Source organism: Phyllobates terribilis, unplaced genomic scaffold (genome assembly GCF_046119375.1).
Source record: "Phyllobates terribilis strain yellow unplaced genomic scaffold, ASM4611937v1 Scaffold_4__5_contigs__length_816908805, whole genome shotgun sequence".
Classification (NCBI taxonomy): domain Eukaryota; kingdom Metazoa; phylum Chordata; class Amphibia; order Anura; family Dendrobatidae; genus Phyllobates; species Phyllobates terribilis.
The window spans coordinates 178,710,829-178,731,605 of record NW_027362764.1 but is presented as its reverse complement, the minus strand read 5'-3'; the positions used below and the strand labels follow the sequence as shown (position 1 = coordinate 178,731,605).

General features: G+C 38.2%; 1 protein-coding gene across 1 annotated transcript in view; it reads right to left on the bottom strand.

Moving 5' to 3' along the window:
- The window catches only part of KCNH8 (potassium voltage-gated channel subfamily H member 8), a 715,304-nt gene that overhangs the window by 193,569 nt on the left and 500,958 nt on the right, over nt 1–20,777 (bottom strand). Inside the window, exon 8 of the mRNA XM_073677958.1 lies at nt 3,350–3,547. Coding sequence (XP_073534059.1) covers nt 3,350–3,547 — 198 coding nt within the window. The remainder of the gene's footprint in view (nt 1–3,349; nt 3,548–20,777) is intronic.

The window sequence follows — 20,777 nt, the reverse complement described above, 5'->3', positions numbered from 1 at the left end:
AGGATCTTAACATATTTACTCTTACCAGTCCCCTCCAGGCAGGTATATGTTATCTCCAAGGGCCTAAGAACCATGCCTACGTGAGGCTGTGTTGTAGTTCACTGTATAGCAAATGGCTAGAACCGTCACCATGCAGTCAAAATCAGCAAGCAACTAACTACCTTTAAGCTATTACTTTCTATATTGGAAAATCAACTTTAACTTTCTTAAGCAATGTTTAGAGCTATATTAGAGGCACTTGTTAGAGTCTTTGTTGTAGAGAAACTCTGAGATTTTTAGTTTACATGTTTCACAATTAGTATTTATTAAAATATAGGTCAGTCTTAAAACAAACAAGTTACATCGTGTTAACCTGTCAGTCAGGCTTGAATTTGTCTCTTGCTTGGTATGATATAGAATCCTTTACATAATTTATCAAGATTAAGGTAAACAGCTTGTTGTGACATGCTAAGTAGCAATATAAAATTATCAAAACATGTTGTGTATTGCTATTCTGCTAATTAACCTTTAACGTGTGTATGTGCAAATGCATGAATAATCATATTGCATAATTTAGATCTGTTGATTCAAATAAAGAAAATTGATAATTGAATGAATAAATAAATTGATACTAATTAACATACTTTTTTCCCATGGAACATTAATAAAACTTGATACTAAGCTGGTCTCCTTAAAGTGTTATTCCCTTCTCAGCTCTTCATGGCTGGGATTGGAGTATATCTTTATCTAAGCGTTAGCTGCAGGAAGTGCCAAGCAAGGCTGAGCTACACTGTTTCTACAACTCTTACAGAAGTAAATGAGAGGAACAGCATAGCTTTTAGGTGCTGGTGGTATTTATGTGTCAGTCAAAAAATGGCTAAGATGGGATAGCCCTTTAAGGAGATCCAATCCCTTCACAAATCTATGTCAAGGGCATTCAGCTATGCAAACTCTGCTCTATGCCAATGAGGGGTGAGAACCCTGAAACAGCAGTTTGTAAAGGATTTTCTAGCTTGGCTATTATTGCTGGCTATGGTACAAGGCTTGTGAAATGATTGGAAATTGACTTAAATGGTATATACCTCCATCAGGTGGCAATTCTAAAATAATTTATTGTTCTTCTGCAAGAGAGATCATTTGCATATTTTGTAGAGCATGCACAGAGAATTCTGGTTCAAATTGCTTTAAAAAGACTCACTTGTGTGTTGTGTCAGATTTTTAATGTGTTTTGACACTTTTTATGCCTCATTAAACAGTTTTTTGTGTTTAGACAAGATGATACAGCTAAAATAGTTTTGCCTATATGCAGGTCACTTGTGGGTCCACACTTAGAATACTCTGTAAAATTTTGTGCCCCAGTGTATTAGAAGTATATGGCTGAGTGTGTGCTGAGAAGAGCGGCCAAATTAAGGGAAGACAGGTTATCAAATGTAGGGTTATCCAGTTTGGAAAAATGAAGGCTTAGGGCAATCTTATTACAATGTACAAAAAAGTATTTAAAGGAACAGTACAGAGATCTTTTTAATCACCTTTTTACACCTAAACCTGTAATGATGACAAAGGTGCATCCTCTACATCTAGGGAGAACAAGGTTTTTCCATCATCACATGAAGTAATTCTTTACTATATGAGCAGTGAGTTTATGGAACACTCTGCCACAGTATATTGTAATGGTTAATTCGCTAAAAAAGTTCAAGGAGGCCCTGGCTGCCTTTCTTGAAAAATATAATAGTATAAGTTACAGATACTAGATTCTATGATGGCATGCTGATTCAGGGAACTAGTCTGATCGCCGTTTGTGGAGTCGGGAAGGGATTTTGTCCCTGATATGGGCAATTAGCATCTGACGCATGGTGTTTTTGCCTTCTTGTAGATCAACATGTTAGATTATAGGTTAAACTCGATAGACTTCTGTAAATCCCACCAATTGTTTGGAAGGATACTGGATTCAGCTTTTCCTTATACTTTATCAATGTTTGAGGTGTATGATTTAGGTGCCTCTTCATTGATAAACATTGCTACTCATCCAAATTTTTATCATATGCTACTTTCATTAGAGGAATTGAGCCATCAACATTTATATTTTACAGCTAATAATCTGAATAGGATCTTATCAAAATGTATAAAAATCTGACACTTAGTGGAGGCAGTATCCTCAGAGATTTTAACTTGGGGTAAATTTATGGAAATTATATTCACTGCAAAGTATCAAAAAAATTAACTATTGCAAGAAAAAGAATACAATCTAATCTGGGTCCTTCCATCCATAGTGGCAGACTATTAGGGTCACTTCTCCTCTCCATCTTCACCCCTCCTATCATCACAATTTCAATGGTGTCTGCATCCATGGGGTGTAGATACAGTAGAATAGATTGGTGCAGCAGGGAGCTGTCTGTTCCCGGCTGTACCACTCTGCCTGTGTGTCTGAGAGTAAGTCAGCACAGCAGGCGTGATGGCATCATTAGATCTTGCCTCCTGTGTGGATGCAGCCTCAGTCTGCAGAGTGCACTGAAAGGAGCAGACATTGGGGGATCAGCAGAAGGTGAGTAGTTTGTATGTTTTTTTTTATTGTCTTATAGACACACATAGTATGATGCCCCCACAAGGCATCATGTTCCCTATAATGATAATAAACTTATTTTTTTTCACTGTTTCCATAAAAGTCCGGTCTATCAAACTATAAAATTATTTATTTATTTAACACACTTTGAACACTGAAAAAAAGTCAAAATGCCAGTTTTTCAGTTACCGCTGTTCCCCAAAAAATGCAATAAAAAGAGATTAATATGTAATTTGTAACCCAAAATGGTATCAATAAAAATGTCAGCTAGACATGCAAAACCACCACTGAAATATTAAAAAAAATATATACAAATTTGATATCCACGTACTTGTACTGACCTGGAGAATCATGTTCTAGGTTAATTTTACTGAACAATGAACATCTTTAAAACAAAACCTGAAAAACAATGGTGGAATTGCAATTTTTCACTCCATTTGGAATTTTTGCTCCCATTTTTCAGTATATTATATGGTAACATGAATTGTGTATTCAAAACTATAATCGTCCAGCAAAAATCAAGCCCTAATATGGCAATGTTAATGATAAAAGATCGGCGGGTCTCAAAGGGGTTTTTATATCATATATGGAAAATGTTTTGTGCACACAATTCATGATATTCTCATTTATTTATGATTTGTTTTCTTAGATTACATACAACATACACATTTTGATAGGAATCCACATTTACACTATAAAAGTAAGACATGGTACAGACAAAATTTTCCTTAATTGCTCAGTGTCTGTATTCATACAATTGTGCTACACTATTTCTCTATGGTTGTATGATGGAATCAGAAGTGATATTACCTCCAATCAACATGATACAAATAGAAAAGATCTTCTCAGAATCAGTATTAGCAGAAACATTTCCAAACCCAACGCTTGTTAGACTGCTGAGTGTGAAATATAATGATGCGATATATGTACTTCGGATGGTAGGACCACCTTGCGTATTATTGCTATAAAAAGGGGATTCCAGTCTTTTTCCCAGTTCATGAAGCCAACCTGGCAAAGAAAACAAAAAACATTAAAAATAAATATTTGTATTTACATGACATTTCTTTAGAAAAAGTACAATTGAATTTTTCAAACCATACACATTCTTAGCCTCACATCAACACCTACGCCCAAAATATTGTTTTTACCCATTCAAACATGAAGAAAATAATATAGAATTTAACTCTTACATATGCAACAACAAATAGGGAAGGAAAAAACGCTGGCACTGCTACCCCACCCGAGATCCAGGGAAGACAGTATAAAACTAAAAATGATATGCTATTGGTGAGTGGCTCTTTTCCAGTTTCTTTCTACTTATCCATACTATCTCATATGCAATTATCTCCTATCCATGGGATTAGGTACAGCATTGATCGCTGGGGATCTGACTGCTGGGAATCCCAGTGATCCCAAGAATTGGGCTCTGTAACTTACAGCAGAGCGCCATCTTGAAAGGAGCAACAATGTGCATGCTCGGTCTCTGCTCCATTTATTGTCTATGTGACTGCGAGAGAAAATCATACATATGGATAAGGGAGAACTTACTATCCTGGGCATCACCCCTTAAAAATCTGGAATGTTGAACAATGACCTAGATTTTATTCTATAAATGAAGGAAGTAAGAGTCTAAGTGATTAATACTTTCCAGAGTGCAGATGATACTTGAAGGGAGGGTTAAATACAACCTGTCATCAGGATCAAGCATGTTAAACTAAAGATGTGGGTATAAAGACGCTGTTATACTGATTTAATAGGTACCTTCAGTGTAGAAATGTACAGTTTGATTGTTCTTTAATGATCATTAGAAGTTTGGGTGCAGTAAGCTGTTTGTGCATCGGGGCGGGACTGTGGGGCAGGACTGTGGGGAGGAACTGTGTGTAGGGTCTTCGTCTCAGCCATGGCCTCTCACCTGCCTCTGTTGATCATATGTTCATACTGTTTAAAGTGTTGCGCCTGCACCACCCTAACTGCAGGCAGCAATTGCGCACATTCATCTTGCGATGGGCTTCAGGAATATGTCTCTGATGTCAGCGCCTTGCGTCGATTTAGATCTTGGATCAATGACAAGCCGAGATCCCAATCTGCTCATGCGCCACCATCAGCGCTATTTTACTGAAGAACGCCGGGAGGTCAATATGCACATGCGCCAGCACAGATGACATTTTACTGAAGCCTGCAACCAAATCAACCTGCATAAGCACCGCCCGCGGCTAGGAAGGCACTGGTGTGATATTTTAAACAGTATGAAGAAAAGAACACAAAAGATAGCTAAGGGGTGGTGGCAGAGATGGAGACCCTACCCACAATCGTGCCCCGATGCACGAACAGATTATTGCACCCAAACTTTTAATGATGATTAAAGAACAACCAGGCTGCGGATTTCTACACTGAAGGTATCTATTAAATCAGTAGAACAGCTCCTTTATGCCTATACCTATAGTTAAACATGCCTGGTCCTGATGACAGGTTCTCTATAAGGGCAAAACACATGGCCATATTAAGTCTTAGTATTGCGTGAGGCTTTAAAAGTGCTGCGATATTCTTGCATAAGCCTCCTATTGCTTTAGACATCTGAGGATTTTTGCTATACAAATTTGACAGAAAATAAATTCTGTCATGCGTCATTGTATTCCAAATCTATTATGGCATTCTCACCATCTATACAAGCTCCATGAACTAGACCTAGTGCTCAGTCTTGACCTCATCTTTCAATACTTTAATCTATATTTTTATTTTGTCGCTACACAGCAGATTGCTTTACAGTGATTTTTGACCTTCATATTTAGGAACTAATCCCTACATAATAAAAACATATTAGTGCTAGCAAGGCATTTAAATTTCCCTAAGAAAACAACCTAATTGCATGTCCTGAGAAAAACGAGTCATTCAGACACTTTATAATTACGTGTATGGAAGAATAATCATTCCACTTATCAATCTGTCTGATAAGCGAGGAAAAGAATAGCTATTGTCTAATTAATTGTTTCATCATCAAATAAAAAAAAATAAAAAAAAGCAATGATAAAAGTTTTACACAAACATGAAAGTCTTCTAAATTAAGTAGACTAGTATTGTAATATTAAAGATTCAGGAAAGCAAGTAATTGAAGCAGTCACAGTATAAAGCAGTGCAAAATAAAAAAAAATAATTAAAGTGCATTTTTATTCTAGATTAAAATTATCTTGACAGTATTGTATCCATTTGAGTAATTTTATAAGACCACAATTCCATTCTGTTTATTCCATTTCAATTATAGCTAACAACTTATCTTATTCATTTTCTGCCTATTATGTTTACAAGAGATGAACGAATATATTGGAGTAGGATTAAAATATACTCAAATATTACAAATATCTGCATTGATTCAGAAAAATGGTGGTCGCTGGCCACTCTTTTTCTGAACTGGAAAAGATCACCAAAAGATCACGGTGCACATTGTGACTTTATGACATTGTGATCTCTCATGTGCTTGCACAGAACCTGGATCTCATCAGAGTTGGAAAGCCTAGCGTGAGGATGCCCGGGGATACAGAGCTCGTGGCAGTTATAAGAAAATGCAGCAAAGTCTGGACATAATTATACTCTAGGACCTAAAGAGATCCCAGTGCATAATAAGTTAAATTTAATTAGCAAAGAATAATTTCTCTGCGAATCCAATATCCCAAGTAAATCCACGCAACAGACAAATTCATATTTTGATAGATTCACTCACCCCTAATGTTTTCCCCTAATTTCAGAAACCTGTTTACTGTCTCCTGTTTTCATTATTTTTAGAAGATTTAGAAACTATTTTCCTCTAGAAAGGAAATGTGGCAGAAAAAGATTAATACACTGCAATTGTTAAGCAAATGTTGTTTGTAAATATTTGCAGTTTTCTGTAAATTATCTTTTACTTAGTAAGAAAAGATTAAGCGCAATATTGCATACACTCACATATGCACTTACAAAATCTGAGATGACAGAAATTAATCTGCGACAGATTTTAAAGGGAATCTGTCAGTAGGATCAACCCTCCTAAGCTGTCTATATGGGCATGCAGGTCATAGGAAGTTGACAAAAGTTATACCTTGATATCTGCGATCTGATATATTATTTTTGAGAAATCCATGTTTTTCTAAATGAGCTATTAAGATATATGGGCCACACACATATCTGCATAAAAATCAGCCTCCAGAGCCTTTTTTAAATGAAAGGGGGCATTACCAATGGGAACCCATAAATGACTGACACTTTGCTCTCGCGTTTTGCTCTCATACTGACACACAGCTCTACAATGAGATCAGAACTAAGATAGCACAGCAGAGATAACACTGTAATGAGACAGAATTCACTTCTGTTGGACTAATACATTTACATTTTAGTTGTCCTCTCATAGTGATTCAGCTTCCTTTTCACAGGCAGCCAGTGTGGGGGAGAGGGGCAGTACAGCAGAGCTGACATCAATGCGAGTGTGTTTGTTGTGTTTGCAATCAGACAAGTTTCAACTCTGTTGTATTGTGTTGGTTATAAGGCACAGCTCTGCAGAAGAGTTGCCAGCACTATGAGAGGGCAGCTTTAGATGCAAATGTTTTTGTAATGACTCAATCACTCATTACATGTCTCACACTGGTAATACCCCGTTATCTAAAATAAGCTCTTTAGGCAGACTTTCAGGAAGATTTGTGTCCGACCCATAGATCTTAGCTCATTTACATATATATAAAAATTTATTTTTCTACAATAAAATATCGGATTGCAAATTTCAAGGGATCATTTTATTCAACTTTCTGTGACCTTCCCGTGTAGATGGCTTAGGAGGGTTGATCCTACTGACAGATACTCTTTAAATCCATTGTTTTTTGGGCTCTTCTTTGAGATAAACATTCATTTAGGAGACACGTTTTAATTGCAATTTTGGAATATTAGATGTTAGTTTCATTGTAGGTGGCCCAATAATCTTGCAAGAATATTTTAAAAATAGACAATTAGTTAGACAAGCAAAATACTCAGTAGTCATGAATAAATCACGCCTTAATGAAATGTCTACACATAGTCTGAGTACCAGAAGTATCAAAAGAGGAAACTAATATGAAAAATTAAAGGAAGCATTTTAAGCCCTAACCCTTTGTAAAATTCACCAAATTCCATAAAAATATGGTTCTTTTGAACAGCTAGCATAGTGCCAATGGTAAATTTTACAAATTCTTTATTCTAATAGTGTTTTCTTATACCACACTAACATTGCTGTCTTTTAAAGATGAACTTTTATTTTATATCCCTGCTTCTCAGGGGTTGCTTCTCCAAGAGTAATATTTTTCACATATTTAACACTAAAATGGTGGTTTGGATCAGTTAGGAATAGCGGTGGTCGAATCTTTAAAAATTAAAATTCGACAATGCTGTAAAAATCACAATGCAGTAGAGCCTCTAATGACATTGGAAAGACGTGTGTAACACTCTTAGCTATCCTAGGACTGTATTCAACCCCTTTCAAGCTTTTTCACAAACACAGACTTAATTATGTCACAATGACCTCACCATAGAAAAAAATGGTAACCAGCAGCTCATTTAATAACACAGTGCTGTGACAGATTTTTCCTGTTTTGTAAGTTAAAAAAACGGTCCAAAAATTATCCCTCTAAGTAATTTGTTATGACTTTCATAACTGTATTTGTATCCTGGCATGTTTTCCTGCTGTGTATACACTGACCCCTGCTAATTTCATTCTATCTGTCCTTGGTCTGTTTGTCTCAATCTGCATATTCATCACCTCAAACCTTTGATCCCAATACACACTGGTCCCTAGCTGTGTGTTTCCTGAATTAATTTAGCCTCTGTGTTCTAATTAGTCCCCCCTCCACCCATGTTGTGAGCAGCATCCCTGCGACTCCTCCCCTCCTGCACACCTGACCCTCCTAATGTGCTGGCCTGAACTCCATAAATTAAGGGAGGCAGGTCTGGCTCAGACAGACGGTCTGGCTTTCAAAGGGTCGCTTTCTAAGGGGCTAAAATGAAATATGAAATATGAAATATGCCAGAAATGGGCCAGAAGTGACCAGAAGGTAAAAAGAACTATTTACTACTTGCACTTAGATTCTCCTTCTCATTCTCCCTTACCCTTTCAGCATGCTTACATATGCTTTAACTGTTTTTGCCCCTCTAATCCTCACTCTCCTTCGTATTCCCCACACCCCAGCACCTTCTAACCAAATCATCATCTCTCCTTCTCTCCTTCCTCCCCACCTAACCTCATCTACAGACCTGCTCCTCAACCTCAGATCAATTGTCCCAAAACATAAAACAAGCCGGTCACTCTTTTTCTCCCACCTGCTGTTCCTCTCTCTGCTTCTCCTCACTTTCCTGCGACATATCTCCCAATCCTGGACCCCCACAGCTTGCACCTTCCACCAATTCTCCCACCTGTCGCATCAAACCAACTGCAAAGTACCACAACCTCTCTTGCGCAAAACCTGTCACCCTGACACCCACCCTGCTGCTCCCTCTCTCTGGAGCACTGTGGAATGCCCGCTCTGTCTGCAACAAGCTCCATTTTGTCCATGACCTCTTTACCTCTCGTCATCTCTCCTTCCTGGAAATCACAGAGACATGGCTAACACCCTCTGACACTGCCTCCCCTGCTGCGCTGTGTTATGGCGGCCTCCACTTCACCCACACTCCTCGCCCTGATCACTGCCTTTATCGACCAATTCTCCACCTGGCTTCTGCACTTTCTCTCGGCTGACATTCCCACAATCATCATGGGCGATTTCAACATCCCCACTGACACTCGCCAGTCAGCAGCATCAAAACTCTTGTCGCTTACTTCATCCTTTGGACTTACTCAGTGGTCCTCCTCAGACACCCACACAGACGGACACACACTAGACCTCATCTTCACCCGACTCTGCTCCCTATCTAACCTCACAACCTCCCCCCTACCCCTATCTGACCACCACCTACTCACATTCTCATCCCTGTCCTCCTCACCTGTCACCCATGTCCAGCAACTAACACACCCCCGCAGAAACCTTGAACATCTAGGCACTCACACACTCTCGGACTCTCTTCTACCACTGACATCCATATCCTCACTCCATGACACAGACAGCGCCACTGCTTTCTACAATGCCACTCTCGCATCAGCTATTGACTCGGTCGCCCCTCTTATGCATGGCAGAGCACGACGAGTCAACAGGCAACCCTGGCACAACAACCTCACTAAACAGCTTCAACAAGCGTCCAGGGTTGCGAAGCGGCGTTGGAAGAAAACACATACTCAAGATGACTTCACTGCATTCAAACAAGCAACACTCGCATTTAAATCAGCACTCACCTCTGCTAAACAGGCCTACTTCACAACCCTCATATCTTCCCTATCCTACAACCCCAAACAACTATTCAACACTTTCAACTCTCTCCTCCGCCCTCCACTGCCCCCTTCAACCTCCATCATCTCTGCTGAGGAGTTTGCAACACACTTCAAAAACAAGATTGACCAAACACAGCAAGTCTTTACTGTCTGACCACCACAACCCCTCTGTCTTCCACACCACTTCCCCACCCCTATAACCTCCCTTCCCAACATCACGGAAAGAGAACTTACTTGTCTCCTCTCCAAATCACACCTCACCACATGTGCACTCGACCCAATCCCATCCCACCTCCTCCCTAACATCACCCCCACACTCGTCCCATCCCTAACCCATCTCTTCAACCTATCACTATCCTCTGGTACTTTCCCTGCTGCCTTCAAACATGCCACAATCACACCCATCCTCAAAAAGCCATCCCTCGACCCAACCGCCCTGTCCAGCTATCGCCCCATATCGCTGCTCCCATTCGCCTCCAAACTCCTTGAGCAACACGTTCACGCTCAACTTTCCTCCCACTTTTCATTTAACTCTCTCTTCGACAACCGACAATCCGGCTTCCGCCCCCACCATTCCACTGAAACTGCCCTTACCAAAATCACCAATGACCTACTTACAGCCAAAGCTAACAGACAATTCTCTGTACTCCTTCTACTTGACCTGTCTTCTGCTTTCGATACAGTTGACCACTGCCTCCTACTTCAGATCCTCTCTTCCTTTGGCGTCAAAGACCTTGCCCTATCTTGGATCTAGTCATATCTTTCTAACCGCACATTTAGCATCTCCCACTCCCACGCTACCTCCTCACCCATCCCCCTCTCTGCTGGAGTCCCTCAAGGCTCTGTCCTAGGACCCCTACTCTTCTCAATCTATACCCTTGGCCTGGGACAGCTCATAAAATCCTATGGCTTCCAGTACCATCTGTACGCTGATGACATCCAGATCTACCTCTCTGGCCCAGATGTCACCTCTCTGCTGTCCAGAATCCCAGCATGTCTAGCAGCCATATCCTCCTTCTTCTCCTCCCGCTACCTCAAGCTCAATATGGACAAAACTGAACTCATTATCTTTCCCCCATCTCGCATATCTTCCCCACCTGATCTATCTATCACAATAAACGACATCACTTTTTCCACTGTACCGACAATCCGCTGCCTCGGAGTAACCCTTGACTTTGCCCTGTCCTTCAAACCCCACATCCAAGCTCTCGCCACCTCCTGTCACCTCCAGCTCAAAAACATTTCCAGAATCCGTCCTTTCCTCAACCCTAACTCTACTAAACTGCTCGTGCATGCCCTCATCATCTCCCGCCTCGACTATTGCAACATCCTCCTCTGTGGCCTCCCTGCTAACACTCTCCCACCCCTCCAGTCCATCCTCAACTCTGCTGCACGACTCGTTCATCTCTCACCTCGCTACTCCTCTGCTAAGCCCCTTTGCAAATCACTTCACTGGCTCCCAATTGCCCAGCGCATCCAGTTCAAACTACTAACACTGACCTACAAAGCCATCCATAACCTCTCTCCTCCATACATCTCAGAACTAATCTTCCGATATATTCCCTCACGTAACCTCCGATACTCCCATGACCTCCTTCTCTCCTCCACACTTATCCATTCCTCAAGCAATCGCCTCCAAGATTTCTCCCGAACATCCCCCCATCCTATGGAATTCTGTGCCTCAACACGTCCGATTATCCACCACATCCGGATCCTTCAGACGGAACCTGAAAACCCATCTCTTCAAGAAAGCTTACAGCCTGCAATGACCCCGCTGCCTCCTCAACAACGCCGAAGCTACTACTACTGCAACCCCCCAACCTACTGTCTCCTCCCTATTCCCGTAGAATGTAAGCCAGCAAGGGCAGGGTCCTCTTCCCTCCGTACCAGTCTATCATTGTTAGTTTGTTTACTGTAGTGATATTCTTATTTTGTATGTAACCCCCTTATGTACAGCGCCATGGAATCAATGGCGCTATATAAATTAATAATAATAATAATAATAATGAAGCAGACCAGTCTTGGCAGAAGAATTACTCAAGTGACATATATTTCATAATACTCTCCAGTTTCTCCCCACTAATATGCTTCCCAAAGATGAAGTAGGCCATTTGTAGCTTGAGTTTGGTAGTACACTGCCAAGATGATGTTGCCAGTGGTAGTGATGGTTTGGCTTCTGCTGCTGCTAGTGACTCACACATTTTTTACCAGCTATGTTTTTTTTTCTTTTACACTACCCTGTCTAATGCTATTGCCACTTTTAATTTTTATCACACATTTTGTACAACACTGTAATTAACTTTTGAACATCTTTTTAACCTTAATTATTGAACTTTTGCCAAAAAGAATATAATAAGAAATGCTAAGTAGTTAGGTATGCATACAGAAAGCAATGTTGTAGCAAGCCACAGGATAAGAGTGGTGTTTACGATTGGCCTTGTAAAATGTGTGCAAAAACAAAAGTGTGCAGTTAAATGTCTACATTTTGAAAAAAAAAATCTATTTTTTCAACAATATTTTACATCCTTCCCAAAATGATGTGAAAAAAATTCAAAAATCCAGCACCAGCAGTAGGGCACTGTATTGGTGTGATGTGTATGGATTTTTAAATTTGACTAGTAAAACAGATGTGAACATTTTTTATTTTTTGCAACATGCACACTGTGTGAGGTACACAGTCAAAGTTAAATGTCTGGATTTTGGCAAATTTTCTTTTGTATTTTTAAAAACAATTATTTGTACAAATGCCACCTATACCATATCACTGATCAATTGCACAGAGTTTGGCACTGCTGCTGGCACATCCCTTATCTCTTTCTCCTCTTATCTTTGCATTATTCCCAGACTACTACAATCATCTTCTTAAGTGTTGCAGTTGTACAACACACAACTATCTGGAGTATTTGTCCAATATTTTAGGGCTTTATTTACAACCTCTATTGCTGAGCTTTAAGTGCTGATGTCTTATCACCAGGGTTGGCTCCAGGTTTTCATGGGGACCCAGGTGAAAGAGTCTCAGTGGGCTCCATTAACACATACCAAGATTCATGATGCACAGATAAGAAATATAGGTATAGTACAATGCTAAAGATTTCACTTACTTCCTACATTACGAGTGATATCTATTGTAAATTCTACAACAGCACAGAAACTGTTGAATCCTCACAGCACACAGTGCATGCGCTGGGGAGATTCAAAAGTCTGCAGTCACACAGAGTGACTGCAGACTTTTCATTTTAGACCAGACAGTAAGTATAGTCCTCCATACAGTATTATGGACACCACATAGCCCTTCATACAGAATTATTGGCAACACATACTCCTCTATATAGTATTATGGGCCCCATACAATATTACGGGCCCCATATATTGCTCCATACATTAGTATGGGCCTCATATATTGCTCCTATACAGTATTATGGGGCCCATACATTGCTCCACACAGTATAATGAGCCCCATATAATGCAATGCTCCATACAGTATAATGAGCCCCATATAATGCTCCATACAGTGTAATGGCCCCATATATTTTTCCATACTGTATAATGGACCCATATATTTCTCCATACAGTATAATGGGCCCCATATAATGCTCCATACAGTATAATGGGCCCCATATAATGCTCCATACAGTTTAATGGACCCCATATATTGCTCCACACAGTAAAATGGGCCCCATATAATGCTCCATACAGTTTAATGGCCCCATATATTGCTCCATACAGTATAATGACCCCATATATTGCTCCATACATAAAAAAAATTCAAATACTCACCTCTCCTCATTCCCTGCTGCTCTGGTCTCCTCAGCGTTTTCTGACTCTCTGCACTGCTTAGTACAGAGGACAAGTTATAGTGACGCCAACACACCCTCTGCCCTGAGGCGTCAAAGAGAGTCAGAAGATGCTGTAGAGACCAGAGCGGCGGATAACAAGGAGAGGTGAGTGTATGAAGGGAGGAGCCCGATGCCAGCGCTGGCACGGGGCTCCCCCGAATCATGGGCCCCATTGCGTGCCAATGTCCCCGACAGCGAGTCAGCAACCCCGTTCGTCCAGGGCCCCGGCACTTGCCCGAATGCGCCACGTTGTGACGCCGACCCTGCTTCTCACTATTCTAGATCACCCTGAAAATGGTGCTGCATTTTCTGCATTGGCTTTAATACAAGCTATGATAATCCCCCCTGATTGGATGTGCTATACCATTTGATGTGACAGTCTTTGGTTAATGCAATCTTCTATAATGTGTATAAGTGTGTCAAGCATTTTTTTTTAGCAATTTACACAAATCAAATCACGAATTGTTTGACTTTACAGAGACGTACAAATTTTATCAAATTTGACTTGAATTCTATTCGCATTAAATCAATTTACTCATTTTTCGTTAGGAGACCTGACAGATTATTATCTTTAAAAATCTACAAATTGCTTGACTAAAGTCTCACTCAAGATCTAAAATATGTTTTTCACTATGACAAATTTGGGAATTTTAATAGGATTACCATATTTTTTGACTATAAGATACATTTTTTAACAAGAAAAACTCTTGTTAAAAAGAGTGTGCGTCTTATAGTCCGGAGGCTGCTTCCTGTGATAGAAGATAACGCTGACACAGCGTCCTACCCGATCACAGAGAGAACTCCTTTCTCTCCTCCTGTCTAACACTGATCTATGTGATCGGTGCAGAGCAAGAGAGGAAGATACCGGGACCTGAGTGGAGGCTGTACAAGTTGAGCAGCTGAAGGACCTTCCAAAGGAGTAATTCAAGGACTTTTCAGGTCATGTGACTGATTGAGATAATTGTGCTTGTGCTGCCTCCATTCAGGTCCCGATCTGAAACTGCAAAATGTGGGACTGTATAATGTATGTGTGAGTGTGTGTGTGTAATTTCAAGATGTGGCAAAGTATAGTATGTTTGTATACAAATGTCATGTAGCAGAGCTGTGTGTATCTACAGTCATGAGCAAAAGTGTTGGCACCCTTGAAATTGTTCCAGAAAATGAAGCATTTCTCCCAGAAAATTATTACAATTACACGTTTTGCTATGCACATGTTTATTTCCTTTGTGTGTATTTGAACAACACAAAAAAATAGAGAAAAAAAAGCAAATTGGACATACTTTCACACAAAACCCCCAAAATGGGCCAAACAAACTTGTTGGAACCCTCAACTTAATATTTGGTTGCACACCCTTTGGAATAAATAACTGCAATCAATCGCTTACTATAACCATCTACAAGCTTCTTACACCTTTCAACTGGAATTTTGGACCACTCTTCTTTAGCAAACTGCTCTAGGTCTCTCTTAATTGAAGGGTGCCTTCTCCCAACTGCAATTTTAAGATCTCTCCACAGGTGTTCAATGGGATTTAGATTCAGACTCATTGCTGCCACTTCAGATCTCTCCAGTGCTTTGTTTCAATCCATTTCTGAGTGCTTATTGAAGTATGTTTGGGGTCAGTGTCCTGCTGTAGGACCCATGACCTTGGACGCAAACCCAGCTTTCTGACACTGGGCACTACATTGTGACCCAAAATTCTTTGGTAATCTTCAGATTTCATGATGCCGTGCACACATTGAAGGCACCCAGTGCTGAGGCAGCAAATCAACCCCAAAACATCTTTGAACCTCTACAATATTTTACTGTAGGTAGTGTGTTCTTTTCTTTGTAGGCCTCATTTTGTTTTTGGTAAATAGTAGAATGATGTGCTTTACCAAAAAGCTCTATCTTGGTATCATCTGTCCACACTTTCCCAGAAGCTTCCTCACGTCCATTTTGGAAAACTGCAGTCTAGCTTTTTTATGTCTTTGTGTCAGGAGTGGGATCCTCCTGGGTCTCCTGCCATAACGTTTCATATTTAATCAATGTTATCTGCGTGACAGCATGGCAAATCAGGGATGTTCATGGGCGGAGCCGATTTTTTGGCGCGAACAAGCCGGAACCCCGAACACGAACCCGAAATTGAAATGCCCAACAAATTCGCTCAACACTAATTAAGTGAGCTGGGACCATGGAAATAATTGGAACTGGATCAGCAGAAAATTGAACAGGTGAGTATTGCTTATTTGATTAATTTCACACATTTCATCCTCTTAACACATTTTTTAAATCATTGACATTACGTATTATTGAAGGTTCAAGTTGAATCTATTTACATCTGTACACACGCATCACAGTCAAATGTAGGTTAGATTCTACCATTTTAGTGTTTAGATATCTACGCAGCCTTAGAATAGCATAAGCCATGGGAGCCACTAAATAATTCTCTGGGAATTCTAGGGAGACATAATAAATTGTGTTGTATAGGGGTGTAAAAGAAAACCTAGACCCCTATACTTTTATACATTAGCTTAATCAAATATGCCCCAATTATGGTAAAATATTATACTTATGTGTATACTGTACATACAATCTCAGTTATAGATTTAAAAAAGAATGAGATCATATAATTTACATTGAACATAAATAAATAAATACAATTTATCATATTTCTGAACGTACTAACCAGCCATTTGTTTGCAAATTTTCACCTACGACAGTTAACTAGCCATAATTTGTTTCATTTTTATGCTATTAAAGAAATCTTTGAGGATAGCCTTGCTGTTTCATAAAATAAACCCCAGATAATAATCATCATATTTCAGATGCCTAAGAAACTGACAAGAGGGTGTTAGAATTTATTTTCAGGCTGTCAAGCTAAACATTTAGCAACGGTGTTTTCTGAGTGTAATAAATACTGAAATACCATACAGAGGATAGAAAATACATGATGCATTAGGTTACAAAATGTTGATTTCTTCCCTTTTTATAGATTTTACTGTACAATTGACTTTAGGAATGTGCATATTAATCTAATATTTGTGTGCTAGACCAAAAAAATCCCCATAAAGAATAAATAATATAAAAATATTCTAGAAAGAATGCTAAAATGATGCTGGCTTTTACCATTTTTTGTAGATTATAACCTACTGTCAATTTTTTTTTTATATATAGGCTACATTTCATTATTTACTGCAATTTTTATAGACAGTATTTCAATCATCTACAGTAAATGGTCCCACAAATATTTTTTTTTTGTTATGGATCAAAATGATCTTAGCATTCCTGCATATGGCTCTAAGAAAGGTTTATCTTGTATGGACCTTAATAATGAACCAAGAAAATAAAAATGGGTTCATTATGTACTTAAGTGGGCTACTGGTTTTACACAGCCTTCTCACTGATATTGTACATGATGTATTATGCTGTATTCTCTTAGCTAAGTAGCGGAGGGTATGAAGCTTCCCAGGGGAACCAAAGGTAGTCTAAGGAGTCACTATTATAATTCGTAATCATAGGGACCCTACATACCTTTACACAAGTCCCAAGCACAAAGCTTAACCATGTTAATGAGGTTCAAGCTTTAAAGAGGTTACCTGGTCTTCTGATAAAAGTCTGAAGTCACTCTTTGTAACTGCAGACTTCTTAATGCTTACAACTACATTCTGGCTAGATGTGCTCAGTCTCGCTTAATTCATTTTTATTGAGTGAGAAAGAGCATGTCTAGTAGGAATGAGGCAGGAAATATGCAAATTACAGATTTGTAGTCATGTGACCACTCGCTCTATCCTGCGACACCACAGTGTTAGATGTGAGAGGTTATTTGTAATGTTGCATATAAAAGTAAAAATAAAGCTATCGTATAGTAGCTACAATAATGTAGAAACATATATGGTATGACTGGCATGACAGCAGATTTTTAGATCCACAATTTTTTCAACTTCAAATATACTGAAGATTATTTAAATATAATTCAATGCAAAATTTAAGCCCTGTTCTATATAATTAGAGATTAAAAACATGGATCTGAAGCAAAATATATTTTGCGCACTTTGCTTTTTCTCTGTACTAGAGATGAGTGGATATGCAGAATTTCTAATTTGCCAAATCATGTGAATTTATCAGGGAAATTTGATTTGCATTGAAGTTATTTGATGCAAATTGACTGTTCCGTATTATGTTCTTGGGTCTATCCAGACCGCAGAGCATAATAAATGCAGGATAGAGAAATATTCATCTCACTGTTGTCTGTCCTACCACCCACACAGCCCACCATCCAGTACTTTGTGCCTCTTATTTTCATCTTCCCCCATTGTCCACATCTCCTTTGGGCCTGTTTTGCTCTAGAAAGGCTTCCAGCCCACTAGACTTCTGATGTCCTTGTGAGTGATGCTTTTGTGGTGCATGTCATGCCATCATGACTTTATGATATGCATTCACCAAAGCCTAGTCAGCACATCATGAACATATTTTGAGACATCATGATGTGTATTGTGATGGAATGGCAAGCAGGGACATTAGAGGCTTAGTCGGCAGAGAGTCACGGAACAGATTGAAGGAGGTCAAAGAAAATGCGTGGTGGAAAGTGAAAAAAAGAAGCGTGGAAGACCAGATGGTAGACCTGGGGAGAAGTGAAACAATTGAGCAGTGAGGTGAATATTATTTTTTTTCCACATTCAGAAAAATGGCAGCCAGCTGAATTTGTGTAGAACATAATGCAAAAACTTCCATAATCTAGAGAATTAAAATTGTTGGAGAGGAGAACTTAATTCTACTTGAATAAGTTTGCTCATCTCTACTCAGTACTTTTGAAAATTGACTTGTCCCCTTTTGCATTCATCACAAACACTGCTGAGATAAATATAACATATAGGCAAGTGAACAATACAAAAAAGTTATAAAAACATTAATACTATTTCAATTCAAACAAAATTTCACCCAAAATAAATTGTTGATTTTTTTCTTTGGTTACAAATTGCAACCATTATTTTGTCAAACAATATATGTCCTGAATATTAAGTTTTAATAACATTTGAAACTAATAGTAAGGTTCTCTTGCCTGCAAACCCTGTGGATACAGTCAAGTGGTGTGGTTGTGACAGTGAAAATATGGTCAAAAACTCAAAAATTGTGTGCAGTTAACTGCAGTTTTCTCAAACATGCTTTGACAGTGCATTTTTTGCTTCATATTGTCTAGCAGGGTCATTATTAACACTTATGTTCAATTAATAATTTGGACTATTACATTTGGGGAATGCACTTTTTGTATAAGCAAAAAAAAAACATGTGCTGTCAACCACATATGGTTTTTTACCATGTCACAGTTACGCTGTCTGGCCTTAGCTCGAATATTTTTATTCACAAGTTGTCCATCTAGATAAATTATTGTAGTTATTTCTGTTGACTGTTGAGATGAATAGTTTCATTTTATGAATATTTAAGAAAATATAAGTATGGCTTCTATTTAACCTAAATATATATATTTTTCTTTATCCATATTACATTGAAAATCAATTTTCAGAGACACATTCTTTGCCATTTTGTTTTTTTTCAATGTGAACAAATGAATTTGAAATTATATTTTTTAAAGAACTTGATGTTTTCAAAGAAATCAATTCTTAACACATTTATTTTACACCTAGCATTTCTTCAAATATATTAATTTCTGAAACATATATTTGCAATTTTATGCTAAGTAACATAAATCTTATGAGCCAGTTCTAGCACAATCTTTAAAAGAAAGTATTGGTTGACAAATATATATTTAAAAAATTCTTGAAGATAATATATTTATGTATGAAACCTAAGATAATTAACCTGATATTTTTGCTTTTTATCGCTAACTTGAAATTATTCGCACTATAAGAGGAAAAACAAATAAAAACATAATTATGAGGACTGACAGTCTATTTAATTTAAATGCACCAAATTATTTATATGTTTATTACATCTATTAGATCATTTCTTAATCATTCATTCTAATTTTAAAATTTAGCACTTTGATATTTTAAATGTTCTACGAAAACCTTTTCATTTTTTAATTAAATTGGGAAAGGTATGTTTAAGAAATATGAAGAAGAATAAAGGTTTGTAAAAGATAATTTATGGAAATCTTTAATGTCTAGGCATATTTTATCAACAAAAATAAATTGTGGCTGAATCTTCAATTTTTATCAAAATATATCAATTGGCCAAATTTATTAACGTTATATGAAAAAATCAGGATAAAATAAGGCACTTACTTTTAGGGCGGATTTTTAGAGCCTTAGATTCAATGGTGTTTGACACAGTTACAATCCACTTCCCGGACTTATTTGTTTCTTCATTGTGAATACACCCAGAGAAACAGGAAGGGAAAAAAGATGACAGTAGTGTAATAAGGTACTAAGAGATTTGGTTCTGACATTTAATGGTTGCTATGCTAATTAGCTACACATCTATTCTTATTATTTGCTAGGGATCAATATATATTTCATGTAAATTAAGGAACGTGTAATTCGCTATTTTTATATATACAATATTAATTAACATAATTGAAAAATGTAGGGTGATATGAAATATAAGACTCACAGATAGGACTACATATAGAGAATGGTAAAGATGGGGGAATATGAAATTGAGTTGTATTGTTTGATTTGAACAATTCTTATATTGCACAGATTACAATCACAAAGTTGTCAACACCTGGCTAACAGCTTGATGCTCTAGCTATGATGGTGGCCGATTGAGCTATATAGATATATAGATATGGTTAATCTGAAGCAAAACTACTTAAAATTGGTGCACATTCATTTTACAATAACATCTTAGTAATCATGTTGTTAGAGGAGTAAGTTTACCTATTCACACACATGGATAATTTGCTATCTTTTGTTAAATGTCACATCTTGAAGCACTTTAATGTCAATTTTGATAACCAAAATTGCCAAGCACATTTCAAAGCTAGTCACTAGCTATTGTAGAATTGATCCCAAGACCAACATACAGTGTCATGTAAACATTTAGGCACCCCTGATCAAAATTACTGTTACTGTGAACAGTTAAACGAGTTGAAGATGAAAGGATCTCTAA